Here is a 21,193-nt window from a genome sequence, read left to right on the forward strand (position 1 = left end):
CACACAGGTCTTCCCTGGTGTGCTTTGGGACTCCAAGCGTCTTCCTGGCCTTTGTGCTAGCCTAGCTATTCTGCCTGAAATCTCCCAGATCCACATGTAATTGGATCGGTGCTGTCATTCAGGTCTCAGCTTAATAAATGTCATTTCCTCAGAGGCCCCCTGGCCCGTCTCTTCGAATTAAATGAGTCCCCAAGTCACTCCCTGTCTTATCACCACATTATGGGCTCATCGCAACAGTAAGGTTTTGCCTGTTGTTTCCCAGCTCATTTGTCTCTTAATTTTGCCACTAGAAGCCCCATCCGTGTAAGGGCGGTAGATATGGAAACGGCGACTTCTCTGCCGCACCCCTCCCCCACCCAGGAACCGCTGCACCTGTGCGTGGGCTCACACGTCACTGAACGAACACCAGAGTGAATAAGTTAAGACCTACAAATGCGGGTTTCCTCAAAACTGAAGTTAAAATCTTTACAGCGGGACATTTAGAGCGTTTAACATGATAATATGGATTGCAAGGCTAATGTGTATCTGTGCATCAGACATTCATGTTCCTGGGGAGAGTTTTGCATTTTCCCATATAACCAACATCTTGGAAAAAAAAAAAAAAAAAAAACCAAAACATTGACCCTTCCTCTGCTTGCCCCGACCCTGGAGTCTGTGCTATCTGCCGACTGTCATCGATGAATCTGTACCCAAGCGTAACTGTTTGGCACTGCCACGTGATCATTACACTGGATCTCCATTTTGAATAGGTTCAGTGTACAAGAATGACTGTGGTGAGCTGGTGAAAGATGTTTCTTTCAGAATGCAAGCCTTTGATACCCCTCGGGCTACGTCCCTGGAAGTGCCCGTTCATGCCCCGCCCACCTAAGTTCTGTCGGCCAGATTCTATGTGACAGAATCAAATATTGGCAGATGCTTCTAGTCTTTGCTAATGATAATGTTTGACATGACTTTATTTCTTTTTCCGAATGGATGAATCTGCAATGTCAGAAGCTGTGATATAAGCAGTCTCTGACTTCACAATGGTTCAAGCTAATGGTGTCTTGACTTTACCGTGATGGGAAAGCAGTGTGCACTTGGTAAAACCTTACTTCCCATTTTGAAGTTTGCATTTTTCTTGGTTAGTGATACGTGGCATGGAGTTCCGTGTCGATGATAGGCAGTGGCAGCGAACTGCAGCATCTAGTCAGCTGTAAGATGAGGGGAAATGACCCACGCCCTACACTCCACTGGGTGCAGTCAGTTGTGTACTTAATACTTTTTCAACTGTTTGTGTGTGTGTGTGTGTGTGTGTTAGGATGTATGTGTGTCTATGTGTGTTGTGGGGTGTATTGTGTGTCTGGGTGTGTCCGTGTGTGTCTGTGTGTGTGGTGGGATGTGTATGTGTGTATGGTGTGTGTGTGTGTATGTGTGTGTGTGTGTATATGTGTGTTTGTATGGTATGTGTGTGTATGTGTGTGTGGTAGGGTGTATTGTGTGTTTGAGTGTGTCCGTGTGTGTCTGTGTGTGTTGTGGGATGTATATGTGTGTATGGTGTGGTGTGTGTGTGTGTGTATGTATACATGTGTGGTGAGGTGTATGTGTACGGGGTGTGTGTGTGTGTGTATGTGTGTGTATGTATGTGTGGTGAGGTGTATGTGTACGGTGTGTGTGTGTGTGTGTGTGTGGTGGGATGTGTATGTATGTATGGGGTGTGTGTGTGTGTGTGTATGTGTGTGTTTTCAGTTTACAGTAAGCTTCTCTGGGTAGGGCTCCTCTTATAAACCAAGGAGCATCCGTGTTCCTACAGGACTATGACTTCAGTGTTAATGGAGAGCACGCATAAGTTTTCAGGTACTAAAGGTCCTGATTCTTTTCCTAGAAGTAAGGTCGACTGTTATTTACAGTCTCCAGAGATCACTGAAGCAGATACTTATCCTAGGCCGCATCTTATGCCGCCCTTACCCTTCCTTCTGGGAGAAGCGGACGGTGCCACGTGGTGAGCATCAGAGAGGGTGTGGGTGACCCTTCCCTCTGTTGAGCTTGAGGGTTGTCAGAGCTGGGCTGGGCTAGCTTTTCCCTTGGTCCCAGCGCACATCCCCAACTGTTCTCTCCACTTGGAGGGACTTGAACTACAAAACCGCACTGCCTGTCGGCTGTGTGGCTCTCCCATGTAGTGAAGAGGTGCCCTGTTACCCCATGAGTCTGTGTCCACACGCACACAAGCACACACACACGCACTCACACGGCAGCAGACCCAACCTGTGTGAAGCACCACACGTTAATCTCACCACGGGCTAGGAAGTCAATCTTGGGAGCATGGCCTGAGTGATTTCCCTCTGACTAGCTGATGTCAACCTGTCTGTGAGGTCCAAGTAGACGCTCTGTCCATTGACTTTGCTCCCCAAACTGGCCGCCTCCTGGCCATGCTAGTTAATTCTTGACAACTCAAAGACAGTTAAAGCCAATCGTGGAATGGTTGCTTAGACATGTACTTACCACGTCAGGAACTATTTATGCCAAGATTTTACAGCCAGATGCCCTGATAAATATGTTTTTACATGCTGTGAATAATTTCTGCTGAGTGCCATTGAGAAAAAAAATAAAATTCGCATTTTTCCATTAAGAAGAAGGCAGCGCTGGTGTGCAGAGCTGTCAGTTACCTCGTGACTCCAGTCGGGACTATTCTGAGGTGGATGTGGAAGAAATTCAGCTATTTTAGCTCAGAAACTATCGGTTAAACTCGAGCACTCCTTTCTGTGTCCTGGTACCAAACGAGTGAACAGTGAAATGGAAACCAGTAGGCAGCTCTTCAGCTGAGACTGTCGGGGGACTCCAGGGGACACCCAGGTTGTGCCCAAAGCCAGCTAGCTGGCCGCAGAGGGCTGTGCACCCCCAGCATTCCTGGTGGAGCTTCAGACCGTGCCCCCTCCTTGCAGTTCTTTGCCAAGAGCATGAGTGGGTCTGGGAATGGATAAACACTGGGGAAGACCTGTGTCAAAGTGTCAAAGTGATTCAGGTCTTGCTCTCAAGCTAGTGGTGGCAAAGATAAAATTATGTCACGGCTCCCAAGGCTCAGGGCCTCAGAGTTGACAGTTCCAAGTTTAGCCTTCTGATGAGCAGAGCCCTTATTGATACTGTTCCAGCCACCTTGTGCATTCCGTGACTCTGGGGACTAGCTAAGACGCCAAACATCCTTTCACACTGAAGAATTTCTGAAGAAATGTTCTGACTGGAAAAACACTACCCTTAGATTTTTTTTTGTCATATTTCCCAAAAAACATAAGAATTCATAAAGTTGGAGTATGGCCCATTTCCAGGTCATACTTATAAACCTGTGGGTGTTTAGCAAGGGTAGTGGTAAAACCCAGAGATAGATTATTTACCCAGCAGTCTCAGGGTCCTGGTTTCTAGACCCAACACTAAGATAAAATGAACAAAATCAGAAACATTTAACAGAGATGTACTCATGAGGGATGAAGAAGAAACAGTAGCACACACATGCACACACATACATGCACACACACACATGCACACACACACATACATGCACACACATGCACACACACATGCACACACACATGCACACACACATGTACGCACAATACATGCACACACACGCGCACACACACATGTATGCACACATATATGCACATACACATGCACACACGCACACACACATGCATACACACATGTATGCACACATATATGCACACACACGCACATGCACACACACATGCACACACATGCACACACACATGCACACACGCACACACACATGCATACACACACCGTGGGCAATGTACCAGAGGAGACTCATTGGGCGGTGTTTAGGTATAGGATTAGCAGAATCCCAGCTTGGCGGTGAGGAGCACAGTGGTTTTTACAGTAAATTGTAAGTGGAAAGGGTTGGAAGCAGATGCCCATCTGGTATTCTTTGGTGGGTTTTGGTCATTTTGCTACCTGTCCTCGCTGCCCCTTTAACCTTACTGTCCTTTTCAATTGGGCTCAGCCACTCCACATGAGGACACAATATACCCAGCTGTCCTGAACCCCAGCAGGTTGGCAAGAGTGCTGCTGGTCTAGTGCCCTTTGGAAAGCACACAGAGGCAGTTCACTCTCCATGTCATCCCGTACACCATGTTTGCTCAACAGGCTGAAGCCAGGCCCTGTGCCGTGCCTGGGTGGCTACAGTGACTAGCCAGACAGGCTAAACAATGTTAAATCCTGTCCAAAAGACAGCCAACTCTTTGTCTTGAGAATCATTTTAGAAGACAAACTACTTTGTACAAAGTGTCATAGGCAGAAATTTAAAAGTTCTTTTTGTGATATTGGTCCCTGCACACCGGATCCCTCTTCCTTTTAGTTCTGCGGTGCAGGCCATGAGTTTGTCATCCTTACCTGAGTCTGGTGACAGATGAGGTACCACGTACTTGTCTGTTAACAGATGGAGACTAGGGGCCAATGGGAAAGCGTCCTTGTAACGCCATTCACCGTTTTGAGTTGCAAAGAGTGATGTTCGTCTTTTGTTGCAGACTGCCGGATCCCCCGAATTGAAGATGCTGAGATTCATAACAAGACATATAGACACGGGGATAAGTTGATCATCAACTGTCATGAGGGATTCAAGATCCGGTACCCCGACCTGTACAACATGGTTTCGTTATGTCGTGATGATGGGACGTGGGATAACCTGCCCATCTGTCAAGGTAGGAGATGGGAGCCGCTGTCGTCTGCTGTCATTGTAAAGGACGGGCGGGCAGGCACAATCCTCTAACAGAGCCATAGACACTATGGCAGAGAAATAGTCACCCCACCTAGGTCCTGCCCTGCCTTCCCATGACTTCTCTCCTTACAGTGACTCAGTACCATACATCAGATTTCCCAGTACAGAAAGGACAGACCTTATACCTCGGAATGTCTAGTATTATACCCTTTCCCACCTACAAAATCAGAAAAGTACTTCAAGAATTGGGAGAAGTAGGCAGGGAAAGGGGCTCGCTTGCAAGCCTGAAAACCTGAGTTGCAGCTCTAGGATGTTCTCACAGACATAAGAGACTGGCTACCAGAGGCATTCTGGCTTGCACATGAGTACCAATACCCACATAAGCGTGCAAAGGCACTCGCACATACACAAACACACACATACATGCATACATACAAACACACACACATACTAATAATAATAAATTAAAAAGAATGAGGAGGCTTCGTAACGGGGCTTTGAACACAGGGGATGAATCGTATACTTAAAGGAAGTAAGAGAGTGTGTGGTACTTTAGTAGTAGTAAGAATACAGTTAAGCATCTTACAGAGAGCGTTTTCTCTTCATAATGTTGTCCTTCTTATAATGCATGAAAAGCAGAAAAATAGTCACATTCAGAGGCTCCCAAACCGCACAGCGAATATTTATCCTTTCACACTTTTAAGATCTGACCCAGCCGCCACAGATAGAGGGACTGTTTCTGAAAATAAGCCCTTGAGTTCACATTAATTCTGATTTTATTTTTTGACATGTGACTTGGTCTAAAGGACCAAAAGAAGCCAATGCATAATTCATAATTTGAGAGAGAAGGAAGGCATTCGAATTGGTTCCAAAAGCGCCGGCATGCTCAAGTTGAGATGAATGTTAACTTTGTGCCTGGAAATCACAACTGGCAGGCCCTGATATTGCTTTGTGTGCCCCATCATCAGAAATAAATTGTTTTCCCACACCAGAGTTTAAGAGCTTCGACCGCATGAAGGAATAAAGGCTTCAGAGGTAAGAGGACAGAGGAGCTCCAGCCATCACATGGCCTACCCTGTGGCCTGTGTCACTAGCCTACCCTAAAAGAGACACGGGTTTTATTTATCTGTTCAGAGACTGCCCACAAAACAGACATCTGGCCCTGGGTTGGGCTCCTCCTGCAGATAAACATCATTAGCCACAGATTCATTTCAGGGCTGGTGTCACGGGTGAGGAAAGTCACCCCAGACCTCAGCTACTCCTGCAGTGCAGTTTTCTCTGTATCCTTTCTCTCTAGTTCTCCCTCCTGTAGCTTAAATGCAGTGAGTTCCCTCAGGAATTCTGCTTCCCTGTGGCCTCCTGGGATGCTATTGTAAAGAACTCAGATATGTACTGTTACTCTGTCTGGCTCAGTCTGGGTCACTCTCCCATTCTCAAATGCTGCTCAAGAGCAGGTCAGCAACAAGAGAGCTGGCTGGCTGTTCTTTTTCTTTTTCTCTTTCCTTTTCTTTTTCTTTTTTCCCCTCCTCCCTCCTTTCTTCTTCTTCCTCATCCTCCCCCTCCTCTTCCTCCTCCTCCTCCTCCTCCTCCTCCTTCTGGTTTGATATTCTTTTTCATTTCCTTTCCTTTTCTTTTTCTTTTTTCCCCTCCTCCCTCCTTTCTTCTTCTTCCTCCTCCTCCTCCTCCTCCTCCTCCTCCTCCTCCTCCTCCTCCTCCTCCTCCTCCTCCTTCTGGTTTGATATTCTTTTTCATTTCCTTTCCTTTTTCTTTTTTCCCCTCCTCCCTCCTTTCTTCTTCTTCTTCTTCTTCTTCTTCTTCTTCTTCTTCTTCTTCTTCTTCTTCTTCTTCTTCTTCTTCTTCTTCTTCTTCTTCCTCCCCCCCCTCCTCCTCATCCTCCCCCTCCTCTTCCTCCTCTTCCTCCTCTTCCTCCTCTTCCTCCTCTTCCTCCTCCCCTCCTCCCCCTCCCCCTCCTCTTCTTCCTCTTCCTCCCCTTCCTCTTCCTCCTCTTCCTCCTCCCCTCCTCCCCCTCCCCCTCCTCTTCTTCCTCCTCCTCCCCTTCTCCTCCTCCTCTTTCTCCCCCCCTCCCCCTCCTCCCCCTCCTCTTCCTCTTCCTCCTCCTCCCCTCCTCTTCTTCCTCCTCCTCTTCCTCCTCCTCCTCCCCTTCTCTTCCTCCCCTCCTCTTCTTCTTCCTCCTCCCCCCCTCCTCTTCCTCCTCCTCCTCTTCCTCTTCCTCCTCCTCCCCTTCTCTTCCTCCCCCTCCTCTTCCTCCTCTTCCTCCTCCCCTCCTCCCCCTCCCCCTCCTCTTCTTCCTCCTCCTCCTCTTCCTCTTCCTCCTCCTCCCCTTCTCTTCCTCCTCCTCCTCCCCCTCCTCTTCTTCCTCCTCCTCCTCCCCTCCTCTTCTTCCTCCTCCTCTTCCTCCTCCTCCCCTTCTCTTCCTCCCCTCCTCTTCTTCCTCCTCCTCCTCCCCCTCCTCTTCCTCCTCCTCCTCTTCCTCTTCCTCCTCCTCCCCTTCTCTTCCTCCCCCTCCTCTTCCTCCTCCTCCCCTTCCTCCTCCTCCTCCTCCTTCTTCTCCTCCTCCTTCTGGTTTGATGTTACTGGGATTTGAACCTAGGGCTTCCCAAATGCTAGATCAGTACCCTGCTTCTGAGCTATGCTCCTGTTCCTCCTCCTAACTCTTAATTATGAAAGAAGGTCTCAGTAAATTGCCCAAGCTATCCCTGAACTCACTCTCTAGCCCAGAAGGGCTTTGAACTTGTGATCTCGTTGCCTCAGTTTCCCAAGTAGCTGGAATTATAGGACTGCCTCACCCAGGCTGCATCTGGCTACTCTTAAGAAGTGTAAAGTGCCAGACAATGCCACATAGCCCAGCCCCATCATCACTCCTCCTCAGAGCCCCCATCCCACACAGTAGGTGCCCTGCCTATGCTGTGGTCCCAGCCCATCCTGTGCATTATTGCTGCAGGGGGCAGAGTCCTGCCAGCCACCCCTGCATCAGCTTTCTTCTGAGTGCCCAGCTGGCACAACAGGAGAAAGGGGTCTTCTGAGTTGCCGCAGACAGCCTGGCACCTCTCCGAGCCCCCTGGTGGACTGTACTTGGCTCCTAGAGTGACACTTCATTCTGGAACTTTTATTCGCACCTATAGATCCACCGGCTTGGGCTCCAGTAGGCGTCTCTCTATTACCCAGAAGTGCAAATGGAAATCCCATTGAACTATTGAGTTGAAGCCTGTTTCCCACTGTTATATTTAGGACGGGCTGTCTCCAGCCAAGAGTGAGCATATCTTTCCCTCTCAGCACTGATTAGCTGCACAAATTATAGCTCCTGCCATCTCCTCAGGCGGAGCGCAGGGCAGGCCACACAGAGGCGGCTTTTTTGTTTGTTTGTGGTTTGGTTTTGGTTGGTACTTCAGGCTTAGGATTTGGAGCGTGTTTGCATGTCCTGCTCACCGTGGGGCAGAATCATTTGTGATTTGGGAAAGGCCATTGTCTCCACATGAGTAGCCTGGAGTGGGAACCCAGCCACAGGAGGGCATGCTGGGCCAACACCTTGTCAGGCACCTGAACTGTGCAAGCATCCAGGACCTGCCTTTGTTCCTGTTGATGGACTTATCCACTCTTTCTCAATTTCGGGTCACATTTCTTCCTACTTTCCACCCCCCCCCAGCCCTGACCCCTCACACCTCACCTCTGACGTGAATATTACCAATGTTTAACTCTGGAAAATCAAAAGCCATCTAAGGGAGGGAACTCCGGAGATGGCTCAGTTGATAAAGGGCCAGCACGAGGCACTGAGGATTGGGACCTCCAGGACCACAAAAGCTGGGCATGGTATGTGGCATCTGCATCCCACTGCTGGGTGTACAGAGGCAGGGCACGGCTAGGCCAGCCAGCCAGCCGAGCAGAGCCAGAGATCCCCTGGTATGGTGAGAGATTCTGTCTCACAGAAGAGAGACAACAATAGGAAAAGACATTTGGCATTGATCTGCAGCCTCCACACAAGTACTTACCATCACAGATGGATGGACGGGTGGACAGACAGATGGACAGATGGATACACACACACACACACACACACACCCTGAGGGTACAGGGGTTGAGAAAAACAACCTAATACCCTGAGACAGGGTAAAAAGACAAAGTTCTCCTGCCTCTGGGGGTGTCTAGAAACCTCCTGACAGGTTCTGGGTTGGGGTCCCCCATATTGTGAACCTTGGTGCCTAAAGCACAGCAGCTTGATGGGTACCCCAAGATCATAAGTGCGAATGACCAGGTTTGTCCCTAAGGTCTGCACTCCTGGTGCCTCTGTCTCTCCTCACTCTGGTGCACAGGCACTGCAGCAACTGGCTGAGAGAATGACTTGAGCCCGTATGCGTATGTGGCCAAGCCAGCTCTGGAGGAGGGCTTGGTCGTCTCCCGTTATGGAAGGCAAACCCTGTGTTTGGCACTCAGAGGGAAAATGGGTCTTTTTGTTATATGCTTTTGCTTCGCATACATGCCTGCCCCCTGGAAGGATAGCACGTCACCCCGCGATGTCATGATGCACTCCAGTGACATCGCTAAATTCACCACAATTCCATGGCAGCCGGAAAGGCACGCACAGCAGAATTCTGTGCCACTGGGAATGGGACAGGCCTCAAGAGCCAAAGGCAGCCAGTGATTTAGGAGGAGAGATCCAGGGCGCGGTTTCCCACTTTTCTGATAGCACCCGAATGCTCCTTTTGGAGAAGAGACCCACTGCAAGCCTGTGCTCCTCAGAGGGCCTTCCTCCCTGGACCTTAGCAGTCATATCCTCGGGCTGCCAAGACCTGCTGAGGCAGAAGCCCGCATGTGGCCTGGGTGAGGTCTGTGTCTATTAAGCCCTCTGAGGGGTTCTCAAGTTTGAAAATCAGCACACTTTAAGGCTCTTAATCTATTTCACTTCCAACCAGATTCTCAGGAATCCAGTTGTACCAGCACAGCAAGATTCTGTCCCATGACTAAGTTTAGAAGATAGGCTGACCACATCACGGATCCCTAGCCACTGGAGTGTCTGTACCCTCCTAGGGTGCCTCAGTGTTCCTCAGCCCTGATGTCATCTTAAATGACATGGGGAGCTTCGTAAACACACAGTGACACAAGGCTCTTCTCCTGGACCCTGGGCACCGCAGGGTTGTAAAAGCCTCTCAGATGATGTTGATGGCCCACTTGGGGCAGGCTCATCTGGCTCGGGGTGCACTGACCCATACCCCACTGACCTCCTTCCTCCCCTTCTAACCCTTTATCTGACCCCCATGGTACCATTTCAGCTATACCATCAAACATCTATGTATTTGCAACCCAAGTCTGCAATGTCCTTCTGTTGCCAGGGGGCAATCCCAGAGTCCCTCTGTGCCGTTGGCCGTACACTTACCCAAAGGCTGCCCAGTGAAACCTTTCCATTTTGCTTTCACAGGCTGCCTGAGACCTCTAGCCTCTTCCAATGGCTACGTGAACATCTCCGAGTTCCAGACCTCCTTCCCTGTGGGAACTGTGATCGCTTATCGCTGCTTCCCTGGATTTAAACTCGAGGGTTCTGAGTACCTTGAGTGCTTACACAACCTTATCTGGTCGTCCAGCCCACCCCGGTGCCTTGCTCTGGAAGGTAACACATATAAGTCTTTTGGACGGGCAGGAGGTGTCTGATGGTGGCCAGTAAGGACTTTTGCTTGCTTAAACCCAGGTCACCCACCTGACCTGGAGGTATACATATGTTACAGGTGTCCCCCTGTCCCCCACCCACCTGTCACCGTTATTAGATTTTAGGGGAAGAAGGCGTATAAGAGAAAAAGCTGAAAGAATCAAATGTCAGACTTCAGAGTATTGCAAAGTTAAGCGAAGTGCCTTCAGAAATTAGCTTTCTCTGCACCGAATGATAACAGACAGCAGGGTGGCACCGTCCGTCTCGCCCCTCGGTTTATTGAGGTGTCAATGTTTCTTTCATTTTCCCGTGCGTTTATGGCAAAGCCATAAATGTTTGGCTGTAAGACACTCTTGGAAGCCTGATCACAAGACCAGTCTCTTCCCTGTCTTCATGAAATCTGAATGCTTCATAAAGTGTATGCTGATAAAGACCACTAATTAGGGGTCTGTGTGGGCTGGGGCTGGGAGCAGAGTGCCAGGGCCCCCATTTCCAGAATCAGGACAGCATCCTGGGCTTCCTAATATCCTCATTACTGAAGTCTAACGCCTGGCCTCAGCCCTGGTTTGTCTCGGGTCGGGATGTTTCATCAGATGTGCTTCTTCCTTAACCTCTGAGTAAATGGGTGGAAATGGTGGAGGAGAAAACATCCATCCCAGAGCCCAAAACCCACCCACCCCAGACCAATAACATGCCAAAGCAAACCAGTCCCTTCAAGTTTGCGGCAGCATCAGCTGGCTTCTTCCCCCAGGAGAAGTCCAGTTGAGAGTGCTGTGAGAAGTAGGGGCAGGCAGAAGGTTCTCAGAGCTGTGAGAGAAGGCTTTCATTTCTAAAGGAAGGACCAACATGGAGAGAGGTTAGCCAAAGCCATGCAGCCTCCTTGGACAAGAGTCGAAGAGGTGGAGGGGAGGGATGCCCGCCCATGCCATTCATTCTGCTACAGTCCGGCTAGGCCTTAAAGTCCCCACACATCCCTGTCTCCAACATGGACCAAATTTTATAGGGGACAAAGAACAAGATAGAAGGTTAAAGTTGAGACACCTCGTTCATTTGAAAGGCTTATAACAAAGAATATTTCAGTAAGAGCATTCAGTAGGAACTAGAGTGTGTTCGTGTGTGTGTGTGTGTGTGTGTGTGTGTGTGTATGTGTGTGTGTGTGTATTTTCTTCATCTGAAACTCAAATAGAACCGACTGTTTTGAACCTCTGCTTGCTAAAGCTTGCTAGTCTAGTCTCCAGAGACGAGGTTACCCCTTTTCCAGTGTAGTGACCTCCCCACTGTCTGCATAATGTGGGTGGGCCATGGCCAGTGGGGGCTGTCACTAAAAGGCCCATTTCCTAGTTCCTGGAGGATTTTCCATAGTCGTATAACCAAACATCAAGCGTAGTTTGAAGATATCATTGTTATGATTTTGTCAAATTGAAATGCCTGTTTCAGGATCTTTTCAGATTTGCCCTAACTGCACTTCCCGGAGTCAGTATGTAAGCCTCACTGGGGGCCTTGGAAAGCAGCCTTTTATGGAGCTGAGAGAATATGATGTGGACAGACATAAAACAAAATCTGACTTCAAGAGGCGATGAGCTAAGGCTATAAACAGGGAGCCGGGAGCAGCAGCTTCTGGCTGAACACTGGCCCCATCACTGAACACAAGGGCTGCCTGGTGCCAGCTCTGGCCACGGAGCGATCTGAGAACCCCCTGTGCCAGGAAGGCCACTGGTGCCTTCCCTACCCCACTCCCACCACTTTTTAAAAAAAGATAACTTTTGTGTCTTTGTTTTGAATGCCCTTCTCTCCAAAATATCCAAGGAAACGATGTGTGAACCTGTTCAAAGCCACACAGGCGGAAAGGGTTGCTCTGGAACACAACTAGTACCTGAGGAGACACTCAAGTCAGCAGCAGAGAGCACAGCGTTCCCTGACCATCTTCCCCTTCACATTCCTCCCACGTTTCCCCTTCCTCCTCTCTTTATGAAGTACACATTTTCATATAATTTGATTTTTTCTTTATGGTGCAGTAAAAACTACCTAACTGTGCCATGTATGCCGTACTCCTTGGGGCTTTTAAATCCATTAGTGTTCTGACCCCAGCAGGGAGTGGGGGTGGACAAGAGTTCTGTAAAAAGCTTTGCCCAACCTCTTTAACTCTTACAAATCCTCAGCCACCTACACACAGTGGACCTGTCACTCACGCATGACGTGACAGCTGTCCCAAAGCTGACATGATCGGTGGCCTGCTTAGTACTCACAGCATTGGATTCAGTCCCCAGTATTACACAGGCCAGGCACGGTGGCACACACCCATATCCCAGTACTCAGACGGCTGAAACGAGAACCAGGATCAAGGCCCTCCTTAGCTATATGATGAGTCAGGGCCAACCATCTCAAAAATAAGAAAACAGGACTGGTTCAGGGACATCCTTCATCCCTGGCCTCCATATACCTGCTCTTGTGTGTATATACCTTACACAGAACACACACACACACACACACACACACACACACACACACACACACACACAGACTTTAGATAGACTAGAATAGGAAGTGATTTTGATCATATGATAACATATTTAATGCTTCTAAGGAGTACTTGACATGTAGTGCTCATCAAGGGTACTGCCGCCCTTAGATTTAGGTGTAAAGTCACCCTTCGTTAGTTATAGCTCTGAATAGAATTCCCAGGCTTTAAGGCTCATGTAGTGTGGCACTGTCTGTTTGGTCAGGTGCTATTGTGGCTCTCTGCGTGTTCTTAACTGTGTTTGGAAATAGCTCCTAATAACAGTGATCACTTAGGGATGGGTGGTGGCGGGCTGGAGACATGGTTCAGTGGTTAAGAGCACTGACTGCTCTTGCAGAGGTCCTGAGTTCTATTCCCAACAACCACATGGTGGCTCACAACCATCTGTAATGGGATCCGATGCCCTCTTCTGGTGTGTCTGAGGACAGCGACAGTGTACTCATATACATAAAAATAAATAAATGTTTCTTAAAAGGATGGGTGGTGGCACACACCTTTAATATCGGACCTAGAAGGCAGAGACAAGCCTGCCTGTGTGAGTTTAAGGCCAGCCTGGTCTACAGAGTGGGTTCCAGAACAGCTAGACAAAGAAACCCCAGCTTGAAACAAAACAAAACAAAACAAAAACAATGGTCACTTAATTGAAAACTGGCAGGCTGCATGTTGTGCCCTCACCATCTGGCCCTCACAACCTCTCTTTCCTGTTCTCAGCTCCATCTCCCTGATGAGCAGACCCAGGCTTCTAAAGGCTCAATGATGGGTGCAATAGAGTACGAGATGGAGCTGGGACCAAGCCTGGGCCTCTGTCGCTTCAAAGCCACTGGTCTTGCCTAGTTAACTTGCAGGGATTGCCTTACAGGCTAACAGGAAGATAATCTGGTGTTTTTATAGTTGTTTTTGAAGTTGAAAAGAATGGGCAGTAGTGGAGTCATCATTCTAGTCTAGTTGTCCCCCTAGAGCCATGCCAGAGGGAGGAAGGTTCATTGGAGCTGTAGGTGTTCCTTGCTGCCTCCCATCAGTACTGGGCGTCCCTGGCTACAGCGGAGCCCATTTCAGCAAGGCAGCAGAGAGCATCGGTCCCTTTCACAGCCCCAGACAGTGACACCTTGGTGGGTGAAGAGCCAACATTTGAAGGACAGGTGTGGGCGATCCCGTCATCAAGTTCAGGCTTCATGAGTTGATGGCCTGGAAGCGAAGGTCCTGGCAGTGCCCTCAAGAGTCCCAGGGGGACACAGGTTCTTGAAGCCCTGCGCCATTCCACTCATCTTGCCAGCAGTGGGCACGTTCTGGAAGGCACATGTGTTTCCGTGTTCCTATCACGGGATAAAGGGCTCTGAGAACATGAAGGCTTAACGTTTAACCCTGCTGTAACAGATGAATATAATCATGCATTTGGGCCTGACAGTATTCTATGGTCCTTACACATTGGCCTGTTTTTGTAGGCCTGTCTGTCTGTCTGTCTGTCCTCGTGTGGCTGCGTCTTAGTTCTTTCCTTTCTCAGGCCTTTTGACCTCTGTGGCTGTTACCCTCTGTCTGTGTCTTTCCCACACTTCCATGCCGAATCCAAATCTTCTTTTTATAGGATGCCTTTGTTGGTGAGCAGTCTCCTGGTTCTGTGTGCTAAGAGCTCTGTTGCCTGTCTACCAAACACTCTCCAGGCCCGGAGCAGTACTGAGCTCTGGGCACCAGGGAACTCCAGGGAAAAAAGGGACATCATTCAGCTACTTGCAGAGCTGACAGTCTAACAGATTCATAACCGACCTCATCCTCTTGAGACCTTCATCATTACCGTAGTCGGATGTCCACTTGCAGCTACTTTTACCAAAGGGCACATCCGAGCTTCTGCTGTGGGGAGGGCTGGGAGGGCGAGATTCGTGGGAGATAACACAATTGCAAAGTGAAATTTCTACCCAGAGATATATGACTTCTTATTTTCTCAGAGTCTGGGCAGTGGTGTGTTTTCTGTCTGCACTTAAGCTTTAGGAAGTGTGCGTCTCTCCTGTCTGAAAGGATTTCCTTCTGCAGCTCCACAGAGCTCTTCAGGCTGTGTGAATACCTTGGCATGTGTGGAGGGTGCTTGCCCAAGGGCTTGTAGGATGTGAGTGTGGGAGAGAGTGAATTACCCGGGTGGCAGGTCAACTCTACTTGTAGTCAACTACACATGCTCTAAATGTTAGAGGGAAGCAGGTGGGCACACAGTTTAGGAAAAGGAGATAAAAACTGCCTAGAATCCCCAGAGCACCGTGAGGCTGGGACTGTGGAAGACTTCTGTGTGTGGTTCCAGTGTGCGGCTCTTCTGAAGATGAACCCTCAGAAGGTGCTTAGTGTCTAGAACATTCTCTAACATCCAGGCTTCCGGGTGGTCAGGAAGTAGCATGTGTGCTTTGCATGTCTAGTTAGAGAAATTCCTGGCAACTATTTTCCCAAATGGGAGATCAGGAACAGAAGTGATCGTGTGACCAAGAAAATACAAGCAAAGAAAGGGTCAAGAGAAGAGGTGACTGAAGCATGAAGTTGGAATTCGGAGTCCGTAGCTTAAGATTTCTGTGCACTTAAGAAGTCTGCACCCATATTTGTAGCTGTAAATGGCTAATCCTCTCTGAGCTCCCGGCGAGCGACCGCACTTCTTGCTACCTGCCAGAGTTCTCTGGATTATGGAATGAAAAGACACACCACATACTCGCACGCACGCACACAAAACCTTTATATTTTGATATGCCTTGACTAGCTCAATGGTTGGGCACTTCCAAACTTCCTCGTGGTGAGCACACACCCCCTCAATATTCCCGAGTTAACACTCTCTGAATCTTTATTTTATCTTGGCTGCCCTGTTTTCCTTCTGGGCCTCCCTCCCATGGGGCCGCTTTCCCTTGGCACCTACATTGCTGGGTGATTTCTCTCCTGCAGCTCTTAACTCTGATCTCCCCGCTTCCGAGCCATGGTGATTCTGTTCTTCTCTCCCTTGCGTTCCTTGCCAGAGAGACCTCCCATGCCTGTCCATGGCCCAGCTCACAGGGTAAGGTGGAGGTATAATCAGTGACAGATCCAGTCACAGAGCAGGCTGCAGTTGCAGTGTGGGTTCCTTAGAACCTACGAGTGCCCAAGGTCCTTTTAGATCGGCATTCTTTCATAAGAAAAGGAGGAAAAATAAGAAACTGAAGAACCCTTTTTGGCCAAATGTGAAATAACTTGAAAGGTTCCAATTTGAGATCAAACCTCAAAGCCAGCTTGGATACATTCAGGTATAAGAGGCGGATGGCCTAGCAGGTGCCTTTCATGATTTCTCCCTCTGGGACTCCCACCTTCACCAGGAAGCACATGGGGACTTCAAAGCACAGGTAGCAGGAATCCGAAGTCTTCTGGTCAGAGGCCTTCTTTGCCGGCTACAGAGCGCTCCTAGGAGACATGCTGCCTCACCTCACAAACCCACCAACCACTCTCACCTCAGTGGGTAGCGGGGGAACTGAGAGCACCGGGAGTCCAGCCTCTTCCCAAGAGTGGCTGTCAATCACGGCCCATGATGAAACCCACTGCTCCCAGGTCGCTCCCTCCAGCCACAGCTGGGGTCCTCCGGCTCACATGTGTCAGCTGCTTGTGACCGTTCACAAAGCAAGTGACAGAGACTTAGAATCTCTCCCTTTTCTACCCGGTCGTCCAAACAAGACCAGCTCGGAGTAGCCATGTGCAGCTTAGTTCTCTAAAGTATTCCGCCTAGACTTTGAAAGCAGAGGAGAGGCAAGGAGAAAACCTACCCCAGGAACATCACGGATCTGACAGTTATTTTCCCTGCAGAGCCAAGTATTGAACCCAGGGCCTTGGACATGCCAGGCGGGTGCCCTGGTACTGAGGTCCATCCACAGCACCTGTTATAGACTCTCCAGGCTGGCCTTCAATTTGCTGTCCTCTTGCTTCAACCTCGGGGGTATTGAGATAGCGAGCCTGGGCCACCATAACTATGCTCATTTTCAGTTACCGATTACAGAAGACAAAGCCGTAGATATGGCCGCTGCATCCCTCATTCACCCTCCCACGCCATGCTCCAGCACTCCTCTGTGTAGATGAATGGGAGCATCGAAGCTGGCTCTGCTGTGGCCTTGAGGCCTGTAGGTGCTGTGCCCACTGAGGTCCCCACACACAGCTCCAGGCTCGGACCCTACCAAGCTGCTTGGCATGGGGGAGGGCCCCTGCTCCTCCCTCACCCCTCCCTTCTGTACCAGCATTCTTGATCATGAAGAAATGATATTCCTAACTGTTGCTGTCCCTAGAACAACCCTTTGCTGGAAGAGAGCTTCTCCCCTTCTTCCTAGCCATGACCCCAGATGTACTCTCATTCCCCAAACCAACTTAGACCGCTTGTCATTTTGAAGTTCTTCCTCCAAGCTCACACAGTGGGGCCTTTATTCTCGGATTGCTTCCTGGTCACAGTCACAAGCAGGTGTGATGTCGGCCGAGGAGAGCTCTCTGTCCTCTCCAAACCTTAGATTAGATCTCAGCTAAAATCACTGGAGGCTATGCTGTCTGGACTTCAAGTGGAACAGAAAGAAAGGCATAAGAAAAGCCATGTTCCAGAATATGTGTCTCCTGAAACCCGGGCCTTTTTACACAACACTTGTGGCCCTCTAGGACCCAGAGGCCCCGTTCTGGCAGCCACATTTTCTGACTGGTTTGTACCAGAGGCCATTCTGCCCAGGGAGATTGCTTCTGAGAGGTGATTTGGGGCATGTGATTCCAGTTAGGTAGGCCAGCCAGCTCAGTCCCACGGTCAGCCTCGTCCCATCCTCTCTGCTTCTGCAGGGTCATCTGAGAGACAGACATGCCGTTTGTCAACTTTCTTCAGCCTTGAGCCAGTTCCAAGTAATGAGTCTTTTACAGAAAGGAGAGAGTCTGGATAATGCCCTTTGGCCTTGGGTGCCACCTACAAGGAAGACAGATCCAGAAGCCGCCCTGCCCCAAGATGGCGCTCTTCCCCTGAACTTCCCGTTGTGTGACCTGCTCTTTACCCATCACTGTTCACTGAAGTGTGGAGTTTTGGTGTGCAAAAGCTTTTGCCTGCGTGTGCTCGCAGGGTGGAGAGGATGTGGCCTATGATTGTCCCCAAGATGCCCTGCATACCTCCGTACAGCAGTGGGCACTGTGGTACTTTTCTTCCCCCTCCCCCACCCCCCTCAGCTAAAGCCACAGCAGCACCAGAGCTGTACTGAATGCATGGCTCTGCTGATTAGAATTCAAGTCTTGCTCACCTCAGCTGTAGTGATAATAGCAGTGACCAGGCGGTCACCCAGCCCCTCCCCCTCAGCTTCCCACCCCCTGAGTAGACCAGCTGGCTGGGGCACAGTCTCCATTAGCCTCTCCTGGCCCTTGAGGCTCCCTGCAGACTCACCCGCCATCCCGGCAGCAGCTGGATGCAATATAAAATTGAATCAGTAGAAAGTGAGGAAAAGAGCAGTCACTGCCTCTTCTCTCTCCTCTTTCTCCAACGTAGCCGTGGGGCCTCTCTTCACAGAAAGTGCAAGGAGGCCTCCTGGCTTACATCTGCCCCAAGTTCTCCCCTCCTCTACCACATTTGGGATTACTGTCCTCCAGGCTCTGAGACCCATAGAGCCCTCTTGCAAAAGCGGTTCCCAGGTAGCCTTGTCCCTGGCGGTTTCTATTCCAGCCACCTCTGTCTGACTTTTATTTTTTACAAACTGTGTTCCTACTCAGGATGTTTTGAAAGAAGAGCTGCGGTCAGGCTTCCTTACGTTAGTTTGTTTTGTCTTTTGTGTAACCCAGGTGGGTCTAGAAGTTGTTATGTAGCTGATGCTGGCCCCAAACATGCAGCAATCCTCCTGCCTCTGCCCCCAAAGCTGAGATTGCAGCTATGTGCCACCACATATAAAAATCTGGAAATCTGCCCTTAGTTCTGCCTTCCTGAGAGTAAAGTGGTTTGCTGGGATCGTAAGACTCCCAACCTCTTCTCAGACTCCCAGCCGTCAGCACACAGGGGGTGGCTAATTTATTATCTCAGACAGGTACCTGGCTGACACTAGGCAAAGTCATAGGGTTTAGGGAATCTTATTCTCAAAAACAAAGGGGTTTTCACTTGCTTCGAAGACAAGCATGTGTTTCCTGGTCCTGGGAGAGAGGAAAGCTCTGCCTTGCTCCACCGCAGGGATTGGGTCTTGAAACACTCGGAGGTCAATTGTGAGCACAGACTGCGTGCTCTGGTCTGGTCACGATGCTAGTGGTTCTGTCCCCTTTGGGGCACTTGGTGCCCTCACCGTGAAATGCCTGTGACAGGCACTGTCTGTCTGACAGCCACCTTGCCAGTGACCCCGGGAGGTATCGTCTCAGCAGGCAATTCTGCTACTGAGTTGCTCATAAGCAGCAGTAAATTATCCTAATGCTGTTTTCATGCGCTGCTGTACAGGACAGCAGGGTGATTACGAGAGGACAGCAGCCTGCATGCGGCACCTGCCCTCGTCACCGTCACCATGCCTAATGTTTTCCTTCCTTCTACAATGAGTTATTGCTGGTGATGACTTCCACCACCCACCCACCCCCCCAGTCACAGATGTCTGTGCTTCAAAGAAATTCTGTCCTAACACTGAGAACGATTTCCCTGCTCCTCCACCAGGACCTCTCCCTCCTACCCCTTACCCCCTCCTCTTCTTCCTCCTCCTTTATCTTTTCCTTCCTAATTTCTGCCTACATTGAATTAAGAAACACTGACATTTTCCTCTTAAAGCATACACATTTTTAGAGCTGGAGAGAGGGCTCAGTGGTTAGCCATTCTCCAGAAGGCCTGGTTTCCATTCCTAGCAGCTCATAACGCACTGTAACTCCAGGGCTGGGACATCTGATGCCCTCTTCTGGCTTCCCCCAGTACTGCATGCATGCTTTGCCCAGACACACACACACACACACACACACACACACACGTATGCCAGCCCCTCCCCTGCAAAAAAAGCCAGATTTTTCCCCCTGTTTTCTAGGAAGACCTAAGGCTTCACTAGTGTCCCACCTCACAAATGAGCTCAGGCTCTTCCTACTCTTCCCCCAGGCTCAGTAATTCGCTGGTTTAGCCCCTTGGCAGGGCCTGCCTTGTTTCCTTTCCTTTCCTTTACTCTTGTTGCAAACATGTCCATTAATGTTCATCTCTTCTGGACTCTGACAATGAAATGGTTCTTCTTTCTAAACTCCATTTAGGAGAGAAATTTCAGCTGAGGCCAAAGGAACAGGACAGGCAATTCTTCCATAGAGACCCCAAAGGAAAATCGGCCCCCTACCAGGCCACTGTCCCCCGGCAGGCCGCTGGTCCTGGGGTACCAGTCTGTGGCAAAAGCAGGAAGTGGTTCCTTCACAGGGTTCAGGGTCCTTACCAAATCCATCCCCACTGTAGCCCACGGTTCTTCACATTGCCTCGCAGATGAGCAAGCCTCTGTTTTGGAAGGCTTAAGTACCAGCCTCCTTAGAGAAGCACAGTGAGTCACCGACTGTGGCGGGTACTTTGAGCTCCTCACCAAAGGGGCGACTTCATTGTGCTCGGATGTAGCTGGCCACTACAAATGGGAATTTCTCATCTTTGCCCTTAAACCCTAGAATCTCAGCCAGCCCTGCTCCAGGCAGAATTTATTTCCTCCTTCCCTCTCTGGGAAGTAGGATGGCTTGTATTTCATAGTAATAAAACCTCTTGCAATCAGGTACAACACAGAAAGTAATAAATCCCCTGTATCACTCTGGGGCCGTGCCAGCCTGGCAGAGTGGTTGGGGGTCATTTTCCTTGTTTTTCTTTTCCTTCTGTCTGCCAGCTTCCCACTCCTGCCCCACTACCCCTCGTGAACCACCACCACACCAGCCAGAAGCATTAGGTATATGATCTGTACATATACTGCCTTGTGAGGCAGCATCCAGATCACAGAGAAGGATAGACTGACCAGCCAGCACGCCCTAAAAATCCACCCCTCGGTGCCCCCAGCCGTGTGGGCTCTGTGCGTCTGTTCAACAGGCACTGCACTGGCTCTCTCTCCCTTCCCGCCTTTGCTTGTTCTCAGACAGGGCACTCATCCATTCTCGCTCCCACCTTCCTCTTTTCTACCCTTCTTCCCAACACTTGTCTGTATGCCTTGGCAGCGCATAGCATGTGACTTTCCTTGCAGGGCATACTGGAACACTTAATTCTACCATGAGTCTTAGGAACGCTGCCCCACAGGCTAAGACATAGCCATTTTCTCTGTGAAACCTGCAACCACGTCCAACAGTATGTGCACGCATGCTCAGATGGGACAAACAGCTGCCTCTGGATGCTCTCTCCTCACCCACCAGGGCTTCGTAT

At 49.7% G+C, this 21,193-nt stretch overlaps 1 protein-coding gene across 4 annotated transcripts in view; it reads left to right on the forward strand.

The window, feature by feature from the left end:
* Positions 1-21,193, forward strand: part of Susd4 (sushi domain containing 4) — a 122,560-nt gene that overhangs the window by 85,120 nt on the left and 16,247 nt on the right. For all 4 annotated transcript variants that reach the window (XM_087580387.1, XM_087580388.1, XM_087580386.1 and 1 more), the window contains exons 4-5: positions 4,515-4,688; positions 10,137-10,325. In XM_087580387.1, the coding sequence (XP_087436513.1) occupies positions 4,515-4,688; positions 10,137-10,325 (363 nt within the window). The remainder of the gene's footprint in view (positions 1-4,514; positions 4,689-10,136; positions 10,326-21,193) is intronic.

This window comes from Rattus norvegicus, chromosome 13, assembly GCF_021556685.1.
Source record: "Rattus norvegicus strain SHRSP/BbbUtx chromosome 13, alternate assembly SHRSP_T2T, whole genome shotgun sequence".
Lineage (NCBI taxonomy): Eukaryota > Metazoa > Chordata > Mammalia > Rodentia > Muridae > Rattus > Rattus norvegicus.